The sequence below is a fragment of the Microtus oregoni genome, unplaced genomic scaffold, assembly GCF_018167655.1.
Source record: "Microtus oregoni isolate MIOR12 unplaced genomic scaffold, Mior012 000000F_ref0000247, whole genome shotgun sequence".
Taxonomy (NCBI): Eukaryota; Metazoa; Chordata; class Mammalia; order Rodentia; family Cricetidae; genus Microtus; species Microtus oregoni.
Genome location: NW_024543059.1, coordinates 41,560,950 through 41,586,569, shown reverse-complemented (window position 1 = coordinate 41,586,569; position 25,620 = coordinate 41,560,950). Strand labels below are relative to the sequence as shown.

Below are 25,620 nucleotides of genomic sequence, written 5' to 3'. Positions count from 1 at the left end.
AGAGCCCTCGTTCCATCCCCCAGTCTTTCTCTAAAAGAAGCATCATTTATTGAGAGTGTACGTGTGAGTGTGTTGGTCAAAGGCAAACTTTCGAGGCAGAGTCTCTCTTGTTTTGCTTGCTGTGCTGCAGGTACTGCCAGCTGGTTCTTCTGTTTCTTTTTCCCATCTCTCCTTAGAAATGCTGGCATTACATATGCCAGACATCACATTCAGTTTTTCTCTGTGGGTTCAGGCTGTCAGGCTTGCAAAGCCATCCATCCTTTGGCCCCATTTTCTTTTTCTTTCTTTCCTGTTTTTTTTTTTTGAGGCAGGGTATCATGAAACCTCAAATTCACTATGTAGCTGAGGATAATTTTGATCTTGACCTCCCAATTCCCACCCCTCCTCTGGAGTGTTGTGATTACAGGTCTGCATCACCATACTTTGCTTGTGTGGTGCTGGGGATCAAGCCCAGGGCTGGGTGCAAGCAACACAATGCTTTACCAATCGAGCTACATCTTCAGCCCACCCCTGGTTTTCTAACTGAGCTTTCCAGAGCCCCTGCATCCTGTGTGTCACTGTCTCCGAGTGCCTCTGCCTGGGGGCCAGTCCTGATCCCATTGGGACGATTCTTAGTTTCACCTCTAACTTGCTGGCTTAGATCTGAGCTTCTTGATATGGTGTGGGAGATTTCCACCCAAACTTAGCTCAGTATACCGCCCAGAAGAAAGAGCCTGACAAAATGGATGTGTATACATCACTATGCCTGGGGCTGTGGACTTGCTTTCTGGTTGGGTGACAGTAGAAGCAGGTGGAGCCAACACAGCTGTGCACATGGTCAGTCATTCACTCGACATTTACGGAGCGTCTCACCAGACTTAGATCAGCCAGGCTATGCAAGAACCTGGAGAAGCCTTGTTAAAATCATGGGCCCCTTGCTGACCACTGTGAACCCGGATGGTTTCCCCATGTGGATACTGTGTTTTAGCCACACCCCCTGTAGCTTCCCAAGTGAGGTGATGCTGTACTTTGCCTATCATTCCCTCTAGCTACAACACTCTGTGCCCCCTGCCTCTGTAATGTCACCAAGGAAACCCCTATTCATCTGCAGTTACCAAAGAAATGTCACTGGAACGAGATTCTGCCCCATTACCCATACCACTCCTTCATACTACCATCCACAGCAAGATAGCTTGGCACAGCTCTGCTCTGAATGCTGACGCACATTAATTCACCGACCACTCCCAGGATCCCTAGGAAGTCAGCACAGCCATCACTCCCTCCAATTTACAAAGGGGAGATGAGGGACAGAGTGCTAAGAGGTCGTGACCCCCCCCCCCCCCCACCAAGTGGCCTACTCTTCAGGTGGGTTCTCTCTGAGGCAGTCTCATGGGACTCTGGATATACCACAGTCACTAAGGTTTGTAGAATGTCACTGTCTCTGTTCACCTACAAGTCCCTGAAAGCAGCATGGAATCAGTATTCTAGCGAGCAACACAGGTTTGCTGGTTTGTAGGTTTTGATACATATTGACTGGCTGAGCGCCTGATGAGCAGCGATACTATTTTGCCCTGTTCCTTTTGTTTGTGTGTATGCTTGAGACAAGTGTAGCTTTGGCTGACCCTGAACTCGGAGATTAGTCTGTCTCTGCCTCTCAAGTGCTGGGATTAAAGGCATGCGCCACCCTGCCTGGTGCCTACTCCTTCTCCTTTTCTTTTATTCAGTGGGGGCTGGGGGGCGTGATATATACTTTTGCAAAGACGCTATGAAGGCTTTAGATACTACAGATAAAACACTGTATGATTCCTGACACTTTACAGGCACCTGATATAATTCTTGCTCTGGAATGAAGGGCTTCTAGCTTCACGGGAAATACCAGAACAAATGAATGTGCACAGAAGAAATGAATGTGCAAGATGGAAGGAGGAGGGCAGGTCATCATGATGGGTACAGCTAGTGAGCACTAAGTTCAGCTTGATGCTGGGTGAAAGGAAAAGCTGCTGCTAGAAGCTGGACTGTGTGGGAAGCCGATTTCCACCCCCGTGTGTGTGTGTGTGTGTTCTCAGGGGCAAGGCCCCCATGTACACATTGACAGGTGATGTCAGGTAAGGATGGTAGAGGGGTGCAGGCCAGGCCCCTGGCTTTTCTTCCTCATTTTAAGCCGCAGATCTTGAGTCCCCTTTTCTCTTCCCTGGGCATTTCCCTATGCATATACACAGGGGACCTGAGCTGGATTTTGTTCTTGCCTGTTTGTAATCTCAGAGGGCAATTCAATAGGTAACCTATCGAGCTCACACAGATTAGGTCTTTGCTGCTTTCTTTTAAAAATTACGGGTTTCCTCTAACCTACCCTATGGATTATCTGAAATCATTTGATACTGAATGTTTTTTCCCTCCCAAAGTTTTGAATCAAATTTGTGCTTCGGGAAGATGGGTGACATTTATCTTGTGGCTTTGCCCTCAGGGTTACATGTGCTCCAGTCTGAGAAGCATGAAACCTGCCTGTGATACAGCGTCATGCAACCATTATATTGTGAGTCTGTAGATGAATATTTAATGGCATGGAAAGAACGTTTGGAAATTTCGAGTGTGAAAGGTGAGGCTATGACACAGTATGATCTTATTGGCTTTAAAATTTGAGACAAATATAAATGTGCTTAGGAGAAGACGGTGCACGGTGGAGACAAAGGGGGGTGGTAGTGCCAGCGAGTCGGTGGTGCAGGGCTCTGATACACAGGGGATGTTTCATAGACGTGCCTGCTAAGTGGAAATAAAGCAAGCCAGGTGTTAACAGCAGCTTTTATTTATTTATTGAGAAAGGGTACCGCTGTGTAACCCTGCTGGCCTAGAACTCTGTAAGTAGACTAGGCTGGTCTTGAACTCATAGAGATTCATTTGCCTCTGCCTCCTAAGTACTTAGATCAAAGCTGTGTGCCACCATGTCAGTCATGGGGTGGGGGAAGGGATGGTGGGAGGAGAGGTGATTTTATTTATACATCTTAAATTTTCTGAAAAATATACATACACACATACACGTGTATATTCACTATATATGTATATTTGATATATATTTTTGCAGCAATAAAGATATTCTTGTTGTTGTTGTTGTTGGTTTTTTTCAAGACAGTGTTTCTCTGTAGCTTTGGAGCCTGTCCTAGAACTAGCTCTTGTAGACCAGGCTGGCCTCAAACTCACAGAGATCCGCCTGCCTCTGCCTCCCGAGTGCTGGGATTAAAGGCATGCGCCACTACCACCTGGCTTATAAAGATATTCTTTAAAAGAGATAAAAGCTCTGAGTTCAGATGTTATGAGTCCTAGTTGATACTCTCAAGTTTCAGGCCCTGACTCCACCTGTCCCACTCAGAAGGGTATGAGGCAGAGGTTGTCAGTGCACACAGCTCTGTGAGAGCTGCCCAGTGTAGCAGCCGCTCAGAAGGCAAGCCAGCCCCTCTGAGAACCTATGCTCATTACATCTGCACACAGGAGATGGCAGACTAATTGCATGTATGTGGTGTGGGCGAGGGGGCACCACAGGCTGATGGTGCCCTGAATCAGTGTCTCAGAGACAAACGTGGAAACTTTGCACACATTTTTTTTTTCTTGAGATGGGTCCCATGTATTACAGGCTGGCTGCAAACTTACCATGTGGCTGAGGATAAACTTGAACTTCTAATTCTCTTGCTTCTACCTCTCACGTGCTGGGATGGTAGACATGCACCATGGCACCTGATTTTACATGGCGACGGGGATCATGCCCAAGGCTTTGTGCAGTCTAGGTAGGCATTCTGCGAACTGAGCTATATGGCTCTAGCCCAATTCTCTGCATTTAAAGAAAAAAAAATCTCTGGGGTTCTGATGAAGCAAATGAGGAAATTCACTAGGCGCCAGGAAGCTATACATCTTTCAGAACTGAGTTATTTAAAACCATTTTTTTTTTTGGCCAGCTAGATGACTCGGTGGGTCCATGTCTTTGTCACACAACCTGGTGACCTGAGTTTGATCCCTGGAACCCACATAAAGGTGGAAGGAGAGAATCAATTTGATGGAGTTGTCCTCCGGTCTTCATGTGTGTCATGGCATGTGTGACCCTCCCAATCTCTCTCTCTCTCTCTCTCTCTCTCTCTCTCTCTCTCTCTCTCACACACACACACACACACAGAGACGATAATTCTGATAATATGACAATTAAAAAGAACTGGGGACCAGAAAGATGGCTCAGTGACTAAAAGCACTCATGACTCTTTCAGAGGACCAGAGTCCAGTTCCCAGCACCTACATTAAGAGGCTCACAACTGTAATTATTCAGTCACCCATAAGGCTGCACTTCCCGGTCGCTTGTCATCAGCGTGTGACATGGTCACATCTTCCCCCTGTGCGCATGTGCTAGGCGGCCTTTAAAAGCTGGACGCGCCATCTTTGCTCTCTCTCTGTATAGCATTCCCAGGCCTGTGTGCACTTTCCCTTCTAATAAACTCCTAAGCGGGTTTGTTCTTGTGTTCTCTTCTTGCTCGCGCCAGATCATTTCAGCAACTACCTATAATTCTAGCTGCAGAGGATCTGATACCTATTTTTGGCCTCTGCAAGCACTACACCAATGAATGTTAATACACACACATAAAATAAAAAATAAAATCGAATCCTGGGCGGTAGCAGCACTCAGGAGGCAGAAGCAGGTGGATCTCTGTGAGTTCGAGGCCAGCCTGATGGTATGTAAGGCAAGTTCCAGGATAATCAGACTTGTTATACAGAGAAACCTATATCAAAAAATTAAAACCAAAACCAAAACCAAAACCAAAAACAAAACAAAAACCCCAGAAACTTTTTACAATTAAAGAGTTGTTTTGTGGGAGTTGGAGTGATGGCTCAGTGGTTAAGAGCAGTGGCTGCTTCTCTAGAGGACCCAGGTTCAATCCCCAGCACTCACATGGCAGCTCACAACTGTCCAGTTGGATCCAGTTCCAAGGATCCACTGCACCAGACATGCATGTGGTGCATATATTTGTGCATGTAGGCAAAATACCCATACGCATAAAATAAAATAAGTAAATCTTAAAGAAGTATTTCCTAGTCAGAAATTGGACATTTTTAAAATCAGGTTAGATACACTTCCAAACACACACCGTACTACGCATATAATCTGGAGGGGGTTCCATGACCTCCAATTAAGAAGCCCTGATCTCCAATGGGGATCCCTGATAGGAAGTGGTAGAAATCACAGATATGGAGAACTGTGCTGGGATCACATCCCTGATGTTGGCGTCTGCTCACTTGTATGTGAACCCAGCGCACACTTATTTACCACCAAGTACATGACAAGGACGGGGATCACAGGATTTGCTTCCCTGTCATGCAGTAAGGATCTGCATGTACCTACTTTGCCAAGCACTGGGCCAGGTTCTGGGAATTTAGCAGTAAAGAGGCAGTCCAGCTGGTGAAGGTGCCAGAGCCCTGGCCCATTATCCTCTTGTCCTTCTTCTAGAGATGATGCTACTTCTTCTTCTTTTGTAGACCAGGCTGACCTTGAACTCACAGAGGTGCTGCGTGTGCTGGGATTAAGGGTGTGCGCCACCACCGCCCGGCTAATGATGTCATTTCTTATTGTCCTGCCCTCCCTTTCACTCACTCCCATGCTCTGGGAAAGGACATCGCCTCATTGGGCTGCTAGATGTGCAGTTCCTAGAGTAGTTGCATTGGCCCCTATGGCAGGCGTCATCATGAACCCCATTTGTTGGTGAGAGGCAGAGGTGCTTGTGTCGAGGGTTAGCTCTTCAGTAGTTCCCAGTAAGGTAGCTGCTTTGCCACGCATGGAACCCCCCATGCAGAGGTTGCTTGCTTACAGGTGGTTTCCTGGGAGGCTCTTGATAGGCTTCCCTCTTGAGTTGGGTGAAAGGGATTTTTTTCCAGGTAGGGAAATGTAGGCTTTGAGAACCCAAGCATCCTTCCCAAGTAAATGCAGACCTCCTGAGATTTAAACCCTGGGCTTCCTGACACCAACGGATGGTTTCTTTTTGCCGTATGACTTCTTAAGAAAGGGTCACTGCAGCACAGGCAGAGAGCCTGGAGACTGAAGAGGGAGGGGTATATATGTGGGACCTTGAATCCTGAAGAGCTGTCCTGGGCTGATGGTGCAGCTTCCGCACCTGACATCTGGCAGATGGATCCTGGGATGCTGAGTGATGTTGAGGGAGGGGAAGAGGGACTGAGAGGCAGAATCAGTAACCCCGGCCAAAGCTTCCCGGGTAAAACGTGGAGGCAAATGGCCTTCGGATGCCATCCAGGGCATGCGAGGACACGCTTATCCCTCTGTTGTACCCCAGCTCTCAAACCACACCATTAAGCCTTGCAGTTCCTCTGCCCAGGGGCTGGTTGGAACTCCAGAACCACGGAGGCTCCCTGGTGACTCATCTGCCTGCTCTCAGCCTCAGCCCCTCAGCCCACCATAACTGGAGTTGAAGCCTGGCTTAGCCTGCTCCTGATTATGAGAGGAGGGAGACGATTCCATTCAGCTTTTCTTCCTTCTCAGAGTGGCCAAGAGTGACCTCCCGGCCAAGCCTGCCAGCCACTGACCATGCCTGCCTGACCACGGCCTTCCAAAGCCATTGAATGTCAGAACCTGAGAATTTGAGGCAGGGATATTCGGCTCAGCCTGATGATTTCTTTGAAAAGGCTGAGGGAGCTGGGCAGTGGTGGCGCACGCCTTTAATCCTTGCACTCGGGAAGCAGAGGCAGGTGGATCTCTGTGAGTTTGAGGCCGGCCTGATCTACGGAGTGAGTTCCAGGACAGGCTCCAAAGCCACAGAGAAACCCTGTCTCGAAAAACAAAAACAAAACAAACAAACGAAAAAGGCCGAGGGAAAACTTGGGGACATGCCTTGCCCAAGCTCGCAGAGCATAGGGGTTGGCTGCTGTCCCAAGCATTATGAGCAAACAGAGTCCCCCTCCACCCTCAAGATAGCATCTCCTATAGTCCAAGCTGGCCAAGGACGGTCTGCAACTCTTGACCTCCCTGCCTCCACTTCCTGAATGCTGGGACTGCAGACAGAGCACCAAGCTGAACTTCTGGATAAAGACTGTTTACACACACGGGTGCAGCTCCAGAGCTTTATGAGTATTGACTCTTAACCCTCCTAACAACCCGGGAAATAGAGTCACTCGTGTGTGTGTGTGTGTGTGTGTGTGTGTGTATGCGCGCGCATGCAATGCATGCATGTGTGTGCATGCATGTATGTGTGTGCATGCATGCATGTGTGGGAGTGTGTGCCCATGAGTGCATGTGTGCATGTGCATGTGTGTGTATGCACTCATGTATCACAGTGCAGGCCAGCAGGGTTCTAGGAGCACCACGGATCCTGGTGAAAAAAAATTCTGGCTCCTCTCTGCAAAGGCAATGGGCAGTAGATGTAGCTTTATGGGGATGTGTATTGGCTCCCCACCACACCTAGGCCCCATCAGTCCTGCTAGCCAGTGCACACCAAGACAAAGAGAGTCACAGAAGGTACAGCAGGATGAGAGAAAGAGCCTGGGGAAGGAGAACTCTATCCTGGATGGTAAGCTGGCTGACGGTGGGACCTGCATCTGTGTGTGCATTGCGTGCAGAGGCCAGAAGTCGACCTCTGGTGTCCCTCAGGCACTCACTGCCGACTTTATTTTTGGAGGCAGGGTCTCACCATTTAGACTAGACTGGCTGGCCAGTGAGCTCTGTGAATCCTCCTGTCGCTGTCTCCTGGGTGGGGGCGTGGATGACAAGCGCATGATGCCATACTTTTTTAAATTGTCTTTTTTGGATGCTAGGGATCCCAACTCGAGTCTCTGTGCTTACATGACAAGCCCTTTCCTGAGTGAACCATCTCCTCAGCCAACACCCACAGCTGATTCATCTCCCTATTTCTCCAGGCAGGCAGGACGCAGTAGCAGAAGAAAACGGATTTGGGCAGAAGGTTCTGAACTAGGATGCAAGTGCTTACCAGTCTCAGCCCCAGTGGCTTGGGCAAGGTGTGAAACCTCTCCGTGGTTGTTTAGACAAGAGTTAAGTCCCTCGACAGACCTTTCAGCGATAGGTGGAGCCTGTGACTCCACCCCAGGCAGAAGGGATGTCACACATAGGGTTGTCAGGCTGGGAATGTAAAGCCCACATAATGTTTGCTGGCTTCTTGTATGAAATTGGGCTGCCTGGTGGAGAGAGGCTTCAGCGACCTCTTTACAAGCACGGATTCAGCCAGTCCTCGAATGACTGCATGCCAGAGGTGACGGGACTGTTCTTTTACAGTTCAGAAGACGGGGAGACATTCGGGAGGAAGTGCCTTGCTCAAAGCCACCAGCATGGGCTGAAGGGTCAGGACACAGTCTCAGGAGGCCTGGTGCGTCTGCCCTCCCATCCTGTGTCTGTTGCCTACCCTAGACTGCTGCTGCTTTCGCCTCTCCTTCCTGACACAGAGGCAGGATGGGGGCTGTGCCTTTGCAGCTAGACAGAATCAGCCACACTCAGTGGGTGGGCTTTTCTGGTTAGGAAGACTCTTAACAGAGGGCTAGGGCCAAGGCAGTGGGGAGGGCTCTGGAAGTCAAGGGCAAGGCAGTGGGGAGGGCTCTGGAAGTCAAGGGTGCCCCCTGGTTAGTCTGCCGTGGGTGTGTGAGCTGACCGCTGCTTTCAGACACAGGAGAGTATACTCTCCGGAAGGGCGGCCTGAGGAGAACTGTACGTGGAAACTCGGGGTAGGCAGACCTCCAGGAACCTGAAGTAGTTCTGCCTTCTAGGCAGGCAGCCTTTTGGAGTGGCCAGCAGTCCAACCATTTAGAATCCTACACAGATTGAGGTTTGAGGCCCAGTTTTGTCATTTACTACACGTGACCCTGGATAAGCGCTGTGGCTAAGTGACAATTTGAACCTAGTTCTCTTCTAGAAAATGGATCTACAAATCCTATCTCATAGGACTTTTAGGATACCATGATCTAAAAACACACAAATGCTTAGCCCGGGGCCTGGTAGATCATGAATGCCCAATAAACCGTAGCCAGAGCTAAGAGGTGAGGTGGGCGAGAGGTGGGGTGGAGAGGCAGGCGGTGGCAAGGACCTCCTTTTCATGAGAGAGCTGAGCCTCCAGGAGGACAATGAGCACCCCACCTGGATGTGGGCTGGGGCTGAGAACTGGGGTCAGCGGGTAGGTAGAATGGGCATGGACTCGGGGTGAGGGAAACAGTGGGGCTTTGTCTCTGCCAGTTAATTAAATCCAGAATGCTAACAAGCTCTCAAAACAAAATGCAACTCAAGTACGCCTGGGATGGGATAGAAAGGCACGGCTCTGTGCGGGACTGCAGACAGCTTTGCGGCTGCCCACAAAGGCTGACAGCCCCGTGCTTCTCTGCAGTGCAGGCTCCACAGTAGAAGGGTGAAAAGCACCAAGGAGAGTCGATGGGTCGTACATCCTCTGCCCCAGCCACCACACCGAGAAACAAAGGAACAGACATCAATGACCCTCGGGAGCCCTCAGTGCCTGAGGCCAAAGCACGGAGACACATGGAGGATGAGAGCTTCTCTTTTCACCTCGTTTCTCTCATGAAGAAATGGAGGTTCAGTGGATAACAGCTGTTTTGTTTTATTTTTGAGACAGGGTCTTCGATAGCCTATGGCTGGCCTTGAACTCAATATATTGCTGAGAATGACCTTGAACTCCTGATCCTCCTGCCTTATCTCCTGAGTGCTGGGGTTACAGGCCCCGTGCACCGCAACACCCTGGTTCAGAGGGTCATCCCTAAATTCTCTCATTAGCTCTCTCTCATGAATGAGACAGCAGAGAGGTTTCACAAGTGCGGTATGGAGTATCCTGAAGGACTGGGACCCAAGCCCAAGGCAGTGGTAGGCCGAGTCCTAGCTTGGAGTTCTTTAGCAGTTTGTGCTAATGACCTCAGAAGTCATTAAAGACAGTCCAGCTGGCAGGAGGGGAGTAAAAACTATCCACGCTGCAGGCCACCCTCACCCCAGACAGCTGGGTTGACAAATTCCAGGAACTGCCACCATCAGATGATCAGATGGCCATTGGCTCCCAGGAGACTCATTCTCACATTCTCCAGGTGGTAGGGTCCAGGGCTCTGTGTCAGGCTTGTGGCCCCGGGCATTCCATTGCCTCTCTAGGCCTTGCATAAAGTCAGAGCAGTGTCTGTAAGGGCCTGCTCAGCTTTTAAGATCCCTCTGCTTAAAGAGAGATCCTGAGCCCAGGGCTTAGCTTAATTCAAGGGCTTCTCTTTGATCTTGAAATAAAGAACAAAAGTCCTGGCCACGGTCAGTAGGAAAGGTCTGGCAAGCTCTGGTTCCCGTGTATCTCCACCAGCAACTCCTGCCTCCGGGTTCTCTGCTGGAACTGGTGTGAAACCCGAGGGTATGATCCAAGGTGCAAAGCCCAAGGAAATTTTTACATAGTCCCTGAGTATTCTGGTTTGCCTTCTGGTACTGTGATAAGCACCACACCCAAAAGCAACCCGAGGAGGAAAGGGTCTATTCATCTTACAGCTTCCACTCCTTTATGGAGGAAGCCAAGGCAGGAACCTGGAGGCAGAAGCTGAAGCAGGGTTCTCAGTTGCTCTATGGGGCTATCCTGACAGACTGACATTGGTTTATTGCTTCTTATTGGCTTGCTCCCTTTGCTTTCTTCTTTGAAGTTCTGTTTCTACTGTTTGTTGCACCTTCATCTTCAAGTCAAAACAACCTTTAATTCCAACCATTGTAAGTCAAAGACCAAATATAAAATATACACTATTAAAAATAAAGAATATGAAATTTTGACATTATTTAGCAAGAGCAGAAACAAGAATGAACGTTAAGCACACGACCTCTGTATAGAAGGGCACAGCAGAGAGAAAGGGAAGCAAGTCCAGGAAGCCAGACTGGAGCCTCGTGTAGACCGCTAAGATGCGCTGACGGCAGACACTGACAAACATGGCTGACCGTGACTGAAAACTTCAATGCCTTCTCCACCTCTAAGGAAACCAGAAACCAAGCCCACAAATTAGAAATTTGTCTAGTGTCTGAAGAGAAAGACAGAACAGACGCCTGTGGCCCTTTGTCTGGCTCCTGAAAGAGCTGGAGAGAGATCCCGCTGGGAATCAACACCCCTCAGTAGGAAAGAGTCCTGATTTTGGTTGTAGCACAGATGATTGTCAAACAGCCTTTGAGCCTCCCTTTTCCTGAGTGGCCTCATCAATGTGACCTCTGGTTCATTTTGTTGATTTTCTACAAGGAAACAGAATTCCATGTTTTTGTGGTCATCTGTCTCTACAGAAGTTTCCATGGGATTGATCAGTTCCCATTAATAATCATGGGTTTGGGTCAGCCCAGGTTTGGGAGGGTCTGTCCATAGAGCAAACAGGGATAGGGGTGTCCCTACCACCTACAGCTACTGTTTCATTAGCATTTTGGAATGCTCAACCATTTTGTGTAAAAATGATTTAGAAAATGCAGAGACCACCTTTCCATCAAAGAATAAAGAAAAATCAAGTCTTTCATAGTCCTGCCACAGTGAGAAAGGCACTGGTTTCATTATGATGTCCTTTTTGCTGGTTTTCTGGTTTGGTTAGTGGGCTTTCCCCCCTACAGCTCATTGGCACATCCTAAGACTGTGGATTATGAGGATTTGACTATGTTAAAACATAGACATTTTATATTAAAATTTTAAGACGATGACACACATAGCCCATATGTACTATATAGAACTTAACTTGCAAACTGAACACTGAAAGACACTAAGGAGGAAGCATGCTGAAGTAGTCTGCGTGTTGAAAATGAAGCTGGATGGAGGGTGATAGCTATATCAAGCTTTATTAAAAGCTTTTCAAATTTAATTATTCAACTTTTAAGCAATCCAGTAGACAGGCCCCAAATTGCCCTCCAATGACCCTGCCTCCTGGCACTCATAACAATATGCAGACCTTCCCACATGGTAACCATGGTAGGCTCTGTGGCCAAAAGCACATAGCAGAAGCGAAGGCATATCACTTGTAAGATCAGGTTAGAAGAGACTGTGACTTCATGTGGGGAGCCCCCTCCTGCATGGCACACTCTCTGGAATCACCCACATGGGGGGGGGGGTACCAGCTTTCTGACTAGGTAGCTGTGGAGAGGAACCGAGACCATCAGGCTGCAGGGAGATGAGGCATGCTGGCAACCTGTGGGTGAACTTAGATAAAGTACATGTGTAGCCTCAGGTAGGTTTTGAGATCTTGTACAAGGGTCAACATTTTGAGATGTTCTGAGAGGCTGGGCTAGAACCACAAGTCCTTTAAATCATCCCTGGGCTCTTGAATGAAAAACACAATGGGATGCTGTCAAGTTTTTGGTAACTTGGGCAACAGGATTTGCCTAACGCGAGCAGCCTTATTCCTCTCTGAGACCACAGACTCCTACAACAGGCTGGATTCACGTTGTATCATGGTGGGCCTGAGAGGCTGGGCATGGCTACGGTGCACCTTGCTGCTGAGTGTGGGCTGCACATGCTGGCAGAGGGTGCACATTTCCAAATAGCCTTGTTTGTGATGGGGAAATAGTCTTTTAAAAAATTGCATTTTTAATTAATTACTTTTTTTTTTTTTGGAATGTATGTTCCTCATGGCCTAAGTGTGGAAGTCAGAGGATACCACCTTGCATGGTGGGTCTCTCTTTCTACCATGTAGTTCCCAGGGATTGAACTTAGGTCATGAGCTTTGGCAGCAGGTACCTTTATCTGTCCATCTATCTTGTTGCCCCAGAAACAGTCTGTATTAATCAAGGTGATAGCCAATTGGGATTTGGCAAAAAGACAATCTTTCTCAACAGTCATAGTCAGCCACAGCCTGAGTGGGGCTGACAGACACTTAGAGTTGTAAAATGATTTGTGCAGAATCCCAAGCTCTAAAAGGAAGAGCTCAGGTTCAAATCCAGGCCTGAATCCAACAATTAGAAAACAAATAGACAACTCAGTAGATTCTACTTTACAAGCTCCATGCACAGACCAGCAACTGTGGCCTCATGACTGCTATGGGGAGACTGATTTTCCCATTTCCAGTGCAGGAGAGTGACCCGAGGGCTGGGATGGCATGCAGACTTGTCCTAGTCTAGCCTCGAGAGTGATGCCCAACACCAGGGCACACATGCTCAGGCTGTCATTACACCAGGAAAATGGCCTTGGTCTGGACTTACATTTGAAGGGCTCTTCTCTACTCTTTTACTGGGCATCCTTCTCAGAGGTGAGGAGTAGATGGACCCCAAAAGACATTTCACTGTTTATACACAAATCCAAAGGTTCTCTGTGCATACTGACCTGAGCCTGGTTTGCAGCATGGGGTTCTTTTTTGTTTTCTGATGCACAACACACTGCTGCGTGCATTTGTCATTTGCAGAAGGTATGTTTGGAGATCAGAAGTGTGGAGCAGAGTGCCTATGCACATAAGTGCATGTGAGCATCCTTGCAGTTGGATGGAGCCAGGTAGGCTGGTACTGGTTTTCTCTAAACCTTGTATCTCGATGCAGAATGCCAAGAAGTCACAATTCTAGTCTGGCTTAACTCCTAAGTATGAACCTGGATGTCATACTCCTTATAGATGAATATTTGTTTAGGTAGAAGGGCACAACAAATTTTATTTCAAAATTGATTTCCAACTTTAAATTATTTTGATAATAATTTAAAACACAGTGACCTTACAGTTGCTGGGGAGAAGCCTGCACACAGCCATGCTCTTTGCAAGTAGGGAGAAGAGCCAAGGACTTGAGATATGTACAGGTGAGTAGCTGAAATAGGAAAGGCTTAGAAAAACAATGGGACATGAAATAGGAGAAAGAAGTAGAAGAGAATGAATGTAAGAGGAACGGAGACTGATAAAGGATGTTATGACAGATGAGGGTGATGCAGATTCCTGGATCCTATCAGGAGGCATCATGCTTCTGTCTCTGCTTGAATCTGGGCTGAGACTGTGGTTAGCTTTGACCAACAAATCAAACAAATATTATAGTTTCTTTTCTGAGGCATAGGAAGCCTGAAGCTTCTGTTTCCCTCCCATCTTAGAAAGTCAGAAGTCAGCTGCTATCTGAGAAGTCTAACATACTTATGACTACCTTACTATGAGGTAGCCCAGGCTAACTAAAGAGAGGGCAGGTTCACATGGCAGAGACCGAGGCCCCAAATGCATAAGGAAAGCTTTCATGGATGTTGTTTCCCAGGCCTTAAGCAGGTGAACACAGCCTGGTCAGAAGAACACCCTGCCTGGTCTGTAGCTCATGAGCAGGTAAGATGCTTTGTTTGAAGCTCCTGAGTTTTGAGACTGTTCATGAGGAGGTAAATAAAGCTGACCAAGCAGACACTGAGGTCTGAGAAGACATGAGCGGGAGCACAGGGTGACGTTGTAAGGACATACCTTAAGAAGGTGTACAGAACATAATGAGAGCTAGGGTAGCTCGAGACTGGACAAAGCAAAGGAAAAGGAGAGTGTCTGTTCCCACATGTCTAGGAATGTGATGAATTGTCATGTATTTCAATGGCCTTTGGCGTCAACCACTGTGGAGACAGCTGCTGCAGAGACTCTCTTTTCAGGGTCCCTGCACGTCCAGGTACCTTCCTACAGTATCACAGCTGTGTCCACCTCAGTGAAGGGAAACAGACAGAGATTCTCGTCCCACCAGTGCTGGCCCCTTTCCTACCTGACTTTACAAGCAGACAGTGCTCCTCTCCAGAGGCTCGGCTGGCTCTGTGAGATCCCAGGCCTGTAGTGGAGAGTTATGGTAGAGCTATAGCTATATCGCTGAAGGACTGCCCAGAACTTGACACCCGAGCCTTGGAGCAGGCTCAAAATAATGCAAGAATTTTTCTGTTTATGCTCCGTACTCTGGAATGATCACCATCATTGTCAGCTACCATTGCCTGAATGCTGTGCAATAAAATTTTCAGTCTATTAACTCATTATCATAGCCTCTATGAAGATCTTACACCACCATCTACAGTTTAGAGAATAGAATTTTGAGGTCAAAACAGATGATTTACCTAAGGCCATAGTGACAGTTGGTGGCAGAGCTAAAACATAAACCCAGGTCTGTCTACCTCCCCTAAGCACTTCTAGGCCCAGCGACATGGGTTCCTGTTCGCATTTCTGTCTTGGTGTCAGAGACTAGTTAAACTCTACCACTGTTGACTAGTGGATACCTGGCCAGGGCCTCTCCACAAAATGTTACTCTATTAGTATCTTAGCATCTCCTAACAGTGTTTTGTTTCTCTATAATGGTCTAAAGACTCAAATTATCAGTCGGTGTAAACATCTCTAAATGCATTAATAGTCCTAAATGAAAATAGGCGCATTTCTCAGAAAATTAGGAAACAACCTACTCAAGACCCAGTAATACCACTTTTGGGTATATATCCAAAGGATGCTCAATTGTGCCACAACGGCATGTGCTCAACTATGTTCATAGCAGCATTGTTTGTCATAGCCAGAACTTGGAAACAACCTAAATGCCCCTTGACCTAAGAATGGATAAAAAAAAATGTGGTATATTTACATAATGGAGTACTACACAGCAGGAAAAAATAATGACAGCTTGAATTTTGCAGAAAAATGGATGGAACTAGAAAACATTATTTTGAGTGAGGTAACCCAGACACAGAAAGACAATTATCACATGCACTCACTCATAGGTGGTTTTTAAACATAAAACAAAGAAAGCCAGCCTACAAACCACAATCCCAGAGAACTTAGACAACAATGAGGACACTAAGAGAGACTTACACAGATCTAATCTACATTGGAAGTAGAAAGTAGAAAAAGGCAAGATCTCCTGAGTGAATTGGGAGCATGGGGACCTTGGGGGAGGGTTGAAGTGGGGAAATGAGAGGCAGGGAGGGGAGCAGAGAAAAATGTAGAGCTCAATAAATATCAATAAAAAATATATATATATAAAAAAAGCTAGTTCCAGGACAGGAACCAAAAGCTACGGAGAAACCCTGTCTCGAAAAAAAAAAAAATAGGAACACCAGTGTGGTAAAGAAATAAGAACCTATACAATGGTGGCTACACGTATAGCTTCGTGCTGACCCAGTGTGCACATTGGCCACGAGTTCTATCCCCATACCACAGAAAGAGAAAGACATGCAGAATGTGTGCTGTGCTTGTGGACAGGCATCAGCAACACCTCAGCCATATGCCACATTTTGTCTGCCTTCTCTCTGGTTGCCCACTAGGGTTCCTGCACCTGCTCCCAGGACAGTTAGAACCAGTACCGGGCACCGGACTTGGATGCTCAGTAAGGACAGGGTTTAGCAGATGGAGGCTAAATCTCCTTCTGAGATTACCTATCTTCTTACAGTGCTTGATAGAGGCCCCTGGAGACTTGAGTAGGGACCTACTCATCCTCTAGCATGGGTTCAGGGAGCCTTTCTCGGTTCTTGTCTCTAGGCCTGCACATAAGCCTTCCCTGGTTTCCTGTGTTCTCTGAGAGGAGAGGAGTATACATCTGCTCTGCTCAGCACTATACCACTAATCTGGGACATGTTGGGACTGAGTGGATGCTCCCTAAATTTGAGTTGGTCAAAGGGCATTTTCAACAGTCCATCGGCTTCTATCACAAAGTCTCTTAAGAGGCGTGATGGGGATGCAGCAAAAGCTATGGCCCTTCAGCTGGTCAGATGGGGACACTGGATGTGAGGGTAATCAATTGCTTCTTGTTGAGACTTAGTCCTCATCCCTGGCTCGGGAGAACCCACTGAACACTGGTGAGCAGACACACAGAGCACTGTATTTAGAGCTGGACTAAAGCCCACCTTCAAGATACCAAGATAAAAGATGGAGTAGGGTTCATAGCTACCAGTCCAAGAAGTCATCTCTGTTCTTACCAAAAAGGCCAGTTTTAGGCCTACAGTGTATACTTGAAACCTTGTATGAACCCAGGTGAATGTCACACACTTAACCCTCAGGGTATCCAGGACTATCATGACTCTAGTCATATATAAAGGGCCTCTGGAGTACCCAGGTCTCAAGAGCAATGGCATTCTTAGACATGGGGCTTGCATTTCCTCTCACTTGGCCATGCCATTCTCATAGGGAAATAATTCACAATGCCCAGGAGAGGTACCCATGCGCCTACCTAGTGTTCATGTCCTCTTCTCAAGAGGTACTCTAATAATGAGGACTTCAGAATTTGCTTTCATCATAACCTGATGCTTGCAAGGTTTTTCCTTCAGGAGCTTCTTTCTGAGGCTTCCATGCTGATTGAGGAGAACTGTGGACCATGATTGCTTATACAGAGTGATGTGCCCACATGCACACAAACAAGGATTCTTGCAGTACCAGGTTCAACTGGAGGTGGTATATCATTAGAGGCTTCACCTTTGTAGACAGAAGTTTCTGTCCCACCCAGTCCCATAACCATTCAATCCAAAATAAACAGAGGCTTATATTAATTATAAACTGTTTGGCCTCTTTCTCAGGTTTACTGCTAACTAGCTCCTACAACTTAAATTCATCTATAATTCTCATCTATGTTTAGCCATGTGGTTTGGCTTTTCTCAGTAAGGCATTCTCATCTTGCTTCCTCCATGTTTGACTTACAACGGACTCTCTGCCTTTCCTCTTCCCACAATTCTCCTAGTCTGGTTGCCCTGCCTATACTTCCTGCCTGACTACTGGCCAATCAGCATCTATTAAGCCAATATGAATGACAAATCTTTATAGTGTACAAGAGCATTACCCCACAGCACACTTGTGATCTGGCCTCAGTTCCTACAAATCTTAGGAGGCAACCTAAGTCTGCTCATTAGAGACACTGAAAGCAAGACTTAATGATGTCACTCTGTTGCACAACCTGGTCATCACTGGCCGTGATATCCTCTACCTCCCATGTACTCCAAAGAGGCTATTGGATTTGAGGCTAGGCCCATACCAGTGCTAGCTGGGGGAAGGAACAGAGGCCCCAGCATCCGTAGCATTGTTTGCTTTCATGCAAATGTGAACACCTACACACTAAAGAGCAGGGGGTGTGGGTTTGAATGTACTCATGTGTTTAAATGACTGCAAAGCAAGTAAAGTGAGCATGCAAGGGGAGTGAAAGAGAACAAAGTGACCGTGTGCAAAGGAATGTGTTCACGAGGGGAAAGGAAAGAAGTCTGTGCGTGCATGGAGTGGTGACGGCAGCCAGGTCTACGCCAAGTGCCTCCCGCTGGTTTCCATAACCAAGAAGGACTAAGTGCCAAGGAAAGGACAGGTGATGCAGAAGGAGGGAGTGTGTTTTCTGATCCTTGTGCATGCTCATGAGATCAGGGTGCAGTCCCAGGGGAGACCCAAAGAGAGTAAGAGAGCTAGTGTGTCTTTTAGTTGCCAGGGAGCTTGTATGGTGCATGAAGGCTGGTGGAGCTGCAGAGCCGAGCGAGCTGAGCGTGCAAGAGGAAGAAGATATGCAGGTGTGTGTCCTCTGAAGGTACGTGTCCACCCCCACAGGGCCCTGTGAGTCTGAGGCAGGCCACGTGCTTGGGTGACTGTGTGGGCATGCGCATGTGTGTACGTGAGCATGCGGCCGTGTCAAATGAGAACAAACACAAGTGTGTGAGGAAACGTGGGAGGACCCTGGAGGGTGTGAGCAGCCTACCCGCTCTGAAGGCAGCTGTGGGCTTCCTGGGTTGCTGGCGATGTCTAAAGACATCTTCACTTCAGGAAGTATTATCTAAGAGGTCTGTATGACCTGGCTGATGCTAGCTCGGGTCTTGGTGACCGAGGCTCTGAGTGTGATCCATGTCCTGCTACTCTGAAGTTTGTGTGGGAATGAATGAGTCATCCTGGCATGGCTGGCCCTCGCTCTGCCTGTGTCTTGCCCAGCAGGGAAGGCAGTAGGGAGGGAGAGAAACTACTGAGGGCTGTATTCTTATACCATTATTATCTTTATGTGATTGCTCATAGTGTCTATGGGCTCTTCTAGAGGCCCAGCACCCCAGTGCTCTTGGCCTCTGTACCTCCATTTGTTTTATGTCCATGTTTCCATTTAAGTCAGCAGATCTGGATGACCAGCCTTTGTGGCAATCTGCTCCACACTGGGCTCAGGTCCACACAGTCACAATGCTGAACTCCCTTCCAGTCCTTCCCCACGCCCCTCGGCTTAGTTTTCATCTTCTTCTATAGTCTTCCCCACTGTTTGCCCCATGACGCCCCCTCTCCTTGTTTGTTGCCTGTCTTCCCTTTACAGTGAACACTTACGTAGCACCACTGTGTGCCAGGCTAGTCTCCTAGCTCTCTATTAATTCACCGAGCCATCCAAAAATTCCGTATGGCACTGAAGATTAATCCTGACACTTTATAGATAGCAGGTCCAGGGAGGGGAAATGAGCATCTCACTGATTAGTGACTGAGTCAGGTCTAAGACCTGGGGCCCTACTTTTTTTCTTCTTTAAATTAATTTATTTAATGTGCATGGACACTTGTTTGCATATAAGTTTATGCACTCCATGCATGCAATATTCATGGAGCAACTGGAGTTCTAGATAATTTATGGGTGCTGAGAACTGAACCTGGATGCTCTGTGCTTTCACAAGGTGAGCCATCTCTCCAGGCTTGAAACCCACTCTTCATACATAATACAGTCCTGTGGGGTAGGCACTCTCTCAGCTAGTGAAGCTGCTGAATCTACTGCAGTGCCAGCCACATGCAGGCGCTCAGTTAATGGGGAATAAATGAAGACATGGCTCAATAAGCAGTGGGCAAGGAGGACACAGAAGTGAGACAGACAAGGGCATGCCATAAAGAGCGCATAGTCCTAAACAGATGAATAATTATTACAATACCACATCTGCCCGGCAGCATGGGTGTCTAGCAGGCGTATACTTTCCTGGCCCTTGGCAGACAGGGCTTTCTAGAAGAAGTAGGACATAGAAGGAGACAGACACAGTGACACTGCCTTACTCCTCCCTGGGGACAAACACTCTTCACTCTTTTCCCCTCTGCAAACAACACTGACTCTCCAGAGACGATGGAGGTAAGAACAGGGTAGTGGTGAGGACACAAGCTCAGAAATGGCTAGCTGACTGGGCCTTCCCTTGCCAAACGTCATCTAGCTAAGGGAATTTGGGAAGGAAGCCCAACTTCCCCGGGCCTTGGCCCTGTCATCTGTAAGATGGGGGCAGTAAATGATACCAACTTCCCGAGTATTGCATAAGGCAGGCAAGGTGCCAGCTTCAACGGAGATGACTAATCTCCTCTTCCATTCGACATTGTTTGCCGGCTCTAGGGGAGGAGATAGAATTAAACACATCGTGCTTCCTACTGTAACCTCTCTGCTGTGGCTCTGTCCCATTTTCCAGAATTGGCTCAGCACAGAGCTTGTTGTGAACCTTCATTAAGGCAGGGACTGTGTTTCATCTCCCTGCATATCCCCAGCACCCAGTACAGAATCCGAGACACGGTAGGTACTCAATAAATGGACTTGGTGAACAAATGAGTGGTTACATTTCTTCTTGTGAAGATTCATAGTCATATTCATGTTGCTGTTATTTCCATTTTCAGAGGAAGGGCTGGTGGCAGGTCCAGCAAGGTTAAATGACTCGTCCATAAACACAGAGGCTGGAAATAGCCTAGTCAGGCTCAAATGCCAAGTCCCATGCTCTTTTCTCCCCACCATGCTCCTCCCTGGGTTCCTATATATTATATCCTACTTTCTGTGGGTATTTTCTAGCCAGTGGGGCCATCTCTGGTTGGAGAGTCATCTCTGAATCCTATGACTCATATCTGAATCACAGAAGTGTTTAATAGTTGAAAGGAACTTTGACGTCACTGAGACCTCCCACCCACTGTGGAAATTTCCTCTCCATTGCTTGTCTTCCAATAGTTGAATGCCTCCAGTGATGGAACACTCATTTCCCTCCTCTGGAATCATCAGCTCTATGACTGGACCATTGTGAGAGTCAGAAAGTAAGTTCTTCATCTCGTGGGCCTAGATCGTCTTTATGTCTCTGTGTTGGGCTTACATCATACTCCTAAAAATATGCAGAACAGATCTGCTGTCCCCCAGCATACGGTGGCCCTCCAGACACTCAGCTTTCATAACCTTCGGAGAATTCTTTCTTTCCAACTAGCTCCCCTGGTCCTTGCCAGGATGCCTCCTAAGCAGAGCATCCATTCCCCACCAGCAAAAACAGGGGCTCATGGTGTGCAATGGTGCCCCTGCTGGATGAGGGGGGAACTGCGCCAAGGGCTCAGGCTGCTGGGGGAGCCAGGGAGATGGGAAGGGTGGGCAGTGGATCCTGTAATTGCTTATTTTGAAGCCACTGCTTCCGAGTCTCATCTATTTCTTTTCAATGTCAACCATAAATGTCACACGGAGACTGCATTTTTAAGCGTCTTACCTAGAACGATCGCGAGGTTTCTCAGACGCCACAAGTTTGAGGTTTCCAAGTTCGAATTCAAAAGGATATTTTTCAAACAAACATTTGGGTGGAGAATATGAAAATGTAGGCACACAAAGGTATGGCAAATTTCCAAATGTTTCACTTGCCTTTATTTTGTAATATTACCACAAAAGACGCTTGTTATAAGAAAAAATAATTAAAACATATAGAAAGAAAATAGAACCCCTTTTTACTGTCTTTTCCACTCTATTCCTTTTAATGCCGTTTATTTTGACCAGGAATATGGTCTCCAACTGGTGGGCCCTGCTGCCACTCTGGGCACACTGTCCTGGCTGTCTCCATGGTGACAGCCATGGCAGGGGTGCAGGCAGGCAGACTCCCACATCTGTGGGCACCTGGACTCCAGCTTCAGGTTCTGACTCCCAGCCAGGCTTCTCTGCAGGACTGACAGGCAGCTCTGCAGGCTGTTTGGCCACCCTCAGCTCAGACCCTATCACCTGGTTTAGATTTCTTCCATCGCTCCCGAGGCCTGCACTGACACTGGTCAGTTGCTCTCTCTCCACGCTAAGCTCCCTGCCAACTTTCTTCTTCCTCTCTCCCTCGGAGCACACCTTCAGATGTCTGTCCTTACTCTCAGAGGACACAGAACTTCCCTAAATGACCCTAGGACAGAAAGACACTGAGGGTTTGAGAAACAAAGCCCCATCTATACAGAGACCTTAGAACAGCAACGTCACAGGCAACCAGACTTCTAATTCTATGTCAGCTGGTACCCTCTTTCTCCAGTCTGAGTTCCTGGGTCACAGGAGTGCTGAGACTTACCCGACAGCCTCTCACCACAGCACATGTCCAGGGCCCCTCCCGTGGAGTCATCAGCAGCCTGGTTCTCTCTCTCACTCCTGCAGTGGGAGAGAAATTGTTGTCAGAGGATACTGGTGGTCCAAGATCAAGAGTCCCAGCTTCCAGCGAAGACGAAAAGCTGCCTCCCTCAGTATTCCCTCAGTATTCTTTTGATTACCTCCACCTCATCAGGGGACCAAAGGGGACAAGAAGCCTCTTATGGCATCAAGTTGCAGAAGAGAGGCAGGGTTTTGTCATCATCATCGCCATCACCACCACCATCGCCACTGCCGCCGTCACCACCAGACTGGGTCACCTTTTAGAGACTCTGAAAACAGAGACCTCACCATGATCTCATGAAACAAGGCTCATCAAACAAGGCTTAGGAGGTTTATGGGACTTGTCCAAGGTCTCATCAGAGTGAAGCTGGGTTTGAAGTTACAGTGGAGAACTCTAAACTCAGTACTTTTACTGTGCTATTCTGCACCTAATTCCTTTGTTAGTGGTGATGATGATGACAGTGATGATGATAATGGTGTAGATATGTGCATGTTTGTGCCATGGTGTGCATAAAGAGAAGAAGTTTCATGAGTCACTATGTGGGTGCTGAGAACTGAAGCCTGGTTCTCTGCAAGAACAAGTGCTCTGAACCACCCAGCCATCTATCCAGCCCCCAGAAAACCCTATTTCTACCCACCAGGGTCCCCAACAGACTGCCCTAGGGTCTAATTTTCTTTCTTCACACAGTGATCTGGAAAAAGCTTGCTGGAAATCAATTAGATTACAGAAAGTGTCTTCAGACTCAGCAAATCTGGAGGGCAGAACACCATGGCACTTACAGAATAACCTGCTCTGGCAATGCAGGTGTGTGCCCCCAATGTTTCTGGCTCCATTTCATGCCCAACTCTTGGCAGTCGTGGGCTGGATCAGGGATGGACCACACAAGTCAGGTTGTGTCTATCGGAGAATCATCCTTCTTGTTTACTATGCATTCTGGGAGTCTGGGATCTGTGCTTCTGTGGTTGAGTCATGGCTGTGGCCATGCCCCGAGAGAAGGATTGCAGAGGACAGTAGCCTCAGAGTTTCTTAGTCCTTCCTGTGCTGGCTCTCTTGATGGAGAGCACATCTGTTAAGACTAGGTCCCACATCTTAGTTTAACCAGGAGAACTGGCAGCTGCATAACCTTCAACGCAGACTCACTAGCCCAAGCTCCAAGCAGTCTCAAAGGTCAGCAGCCTCTCTGCCCACCAGCCCTGCAGTGTGGACTCTCATCCATCCTACAGCCTCTTTTAGAAACATTACAGAATTCAATAGTAAGGGCAAACAGGCCAGGATAGGGCTGGCTCTTCCCACGCTGGTATTTTTCACTCTCAACTTGCATTGTCTTGTTTTATTCCCCGCCCCCCCCCCCCACTCTAACTGTCAGCATCTCTGAGAATCCCGAGTCTAGAGACCAGATGACTCAGAGACAGAGGGACACTTCCTTCAAGGCATCCCTGCTTGCAAGTGTGGTCTTTACCTAACGGTCTTGGGCATCCATTCAGTCCCTCACAGCACTCTCCAACATAGTGCCAAAGTCTATCACTTACATGGCTGTGAGGTTCCCAATCTGCACACAGGATGGGACCGCCTTGAGCTAGCACCAGCTATTCAAATTCACCACTTAACCTCCCTCGGAAAAATACTCCCATAGCATTCTGTTTCACTAAGACCAAAGACAAACATGCTGAAATTCAGCTAAGTAGATTATTTCTCCTTCAGCATTGCCTTCTGTCTTTCCTGCCCTTGACCGCTACTCGGGGCGCTTTGGATGGGCTCCTTCCTGCACACACCTCTGCATTCACATTGCTCGGCCTGGGTTGTGCATTCATCTATACTTGCTGGGATTTTTTTTTTATTCAGCACTCGGCACAGTTAGGAAGTCTATTTTAATTGATGCTTGCTGGATCAACATCATTGCCAGCTGTTAGGATTCAGGCTGCAAAAGGGCAATGACTTTTCCTTTTACTTAGCTTGCATCTTCAAAGCGCAGCTCAGTGCCTGGCTTATAGGAGGAGGTTCCATAGACAAAGAACTGTAGAAAAAGATAGTGGCGCTGCAATGTGCTTCAGAAAACATCAGCTACCATAAGCAGCCATAATCTGAGCCACTTTATGGGTGGGTCTTTGTTAAGACACCTGGAACCATCCTCAACAGCTGGCAGGGAACCATGGATCTCGGAGACCTTTCATTTCAGAGGAGGGCACTGAAGCGGGTTGAATACAAAAGTGGGGGCCATAGGGTTTGGGTTTGAGAACACTCTCAGTCCTGAGCTTGTTTTTACTATAAGAGCTCCCCTGGATGGAGGATACCCCAAGACAGTGGCCCATGATGGGGCAGAAAGGTAACCAAGGCATCTGGAAGGAGACCCACATATGACTCATACCTGCTTTCACACCCCAGCCACGTGCAGAATAGCTCAGCACTGCGTGTGTGCAGTGGACGCTATAAATAAGCTTCCTAGAAAATGACTAATTTCATAATCAGAAGAGCACAGAGAGTAGCACCTCAACACTGTGGAGGAAAATGGAGCACGGTGTGGTTGTGCCCTGTGGTGGATTCCAGCCCTCACCCTACTCCATCTCAGAGCTGTGTGTCTAGGCGGTGTCTGTGTGTGTGTGTGTGTGTGTGTGTGTGTGTGTGTGTGAGAGAGAGAGAGAGAGAGAGAGAGAGAGAGACTCCAGCCCTTACCCTATCCCTTCTCAGAGCTGTGTGTCTAGGCGGTGTCAGGTGTGTGTGTGTGTGTGTGTGTGTGTGTGTGTGAGAGAGAGAGAGAGAGAGAGAGAGAGAGAGAGAGAGAGAGAGACTCAAGCCCCCACCCTTTCCCTTCTCAGAGCTGTGTGTCTAGGCGGTGTCAGGTGTGTGTGTGTGTGGCGGGGGAATGGTCCATTCACACAGCACAAGAGAAGCCCTGTCTCTGGGTATTGCCTTTCTCTTTGCCCACCAGGAGCAGAAATAGCAGCTTGGAATGGATTGCTGTGGGCAACCCTCTCCTCCTCCATCCCTTATCACCTGGGAAACATTGGCTAATGTCTCCCGTGTCAACAGGCAGCAACTCACTCAATGGCTTCCCACTGCTGCTCTGAGATGCACAGAGCCTCAGAGATGATGGGTGCCTTCAACTTGCGTTTGCCAAGCACTCCTGTGAGCAAGGCCTATGACAGTCCCAGCAATACAATGCCGAGCAAGCCAGGGCCCTTCTCATCTGAATGAAGAGTGGGAGATGCCAGCGTGATTGTGCTCTGGAATCCCCTTTAACTGATTTCTGTATATGGGGCAGAGTTCCCCCCAAGTCTGTGGGAGGTGGAAGTGCCCTCCAAAAGGAAGGCGTGAGCTACTTCGGAAAGGATGTTTCTAGTAGGTGATGGGTCACCAGAGTAAGGACTTGGCCAGTACAAGTGCTACACTTGGGGCACCAACTGGAAATAGG

General features: G+C 48.0%; 1 protein-coding gene across 5 annotated transcripts in view; it reads right to left on the bottom strand.

Annotated features, from left to right (window-relative positions):
• The window catches only part of Ptpn5 (protein tyrosine phosphatase non-receptor type 5), a 57,587-nt gene that overhangs the window by 14,651 nt on the left and 17,316 nt on the right, over positions 1–25,620 (bottom strand). For 4 of the 5 annotated variants that reach the window (XM_041655585.1, XM_041655614.1, XM_041655576.1 and 1 more), the window contains one exon: positions 22,134–22,210. In XM_041655585.1, coding sequence (XP_041511519.1) covers positions 22,134–22,210 — 77 coding nt within the window. Of the gene's footprint in view, positions 1–22,133; positions 22,211–22,329; positions 22,480–25,620 lie in introns of those variants that run through there. The other variant, XM_041655594.1, reaches the window with a different exon arrangement.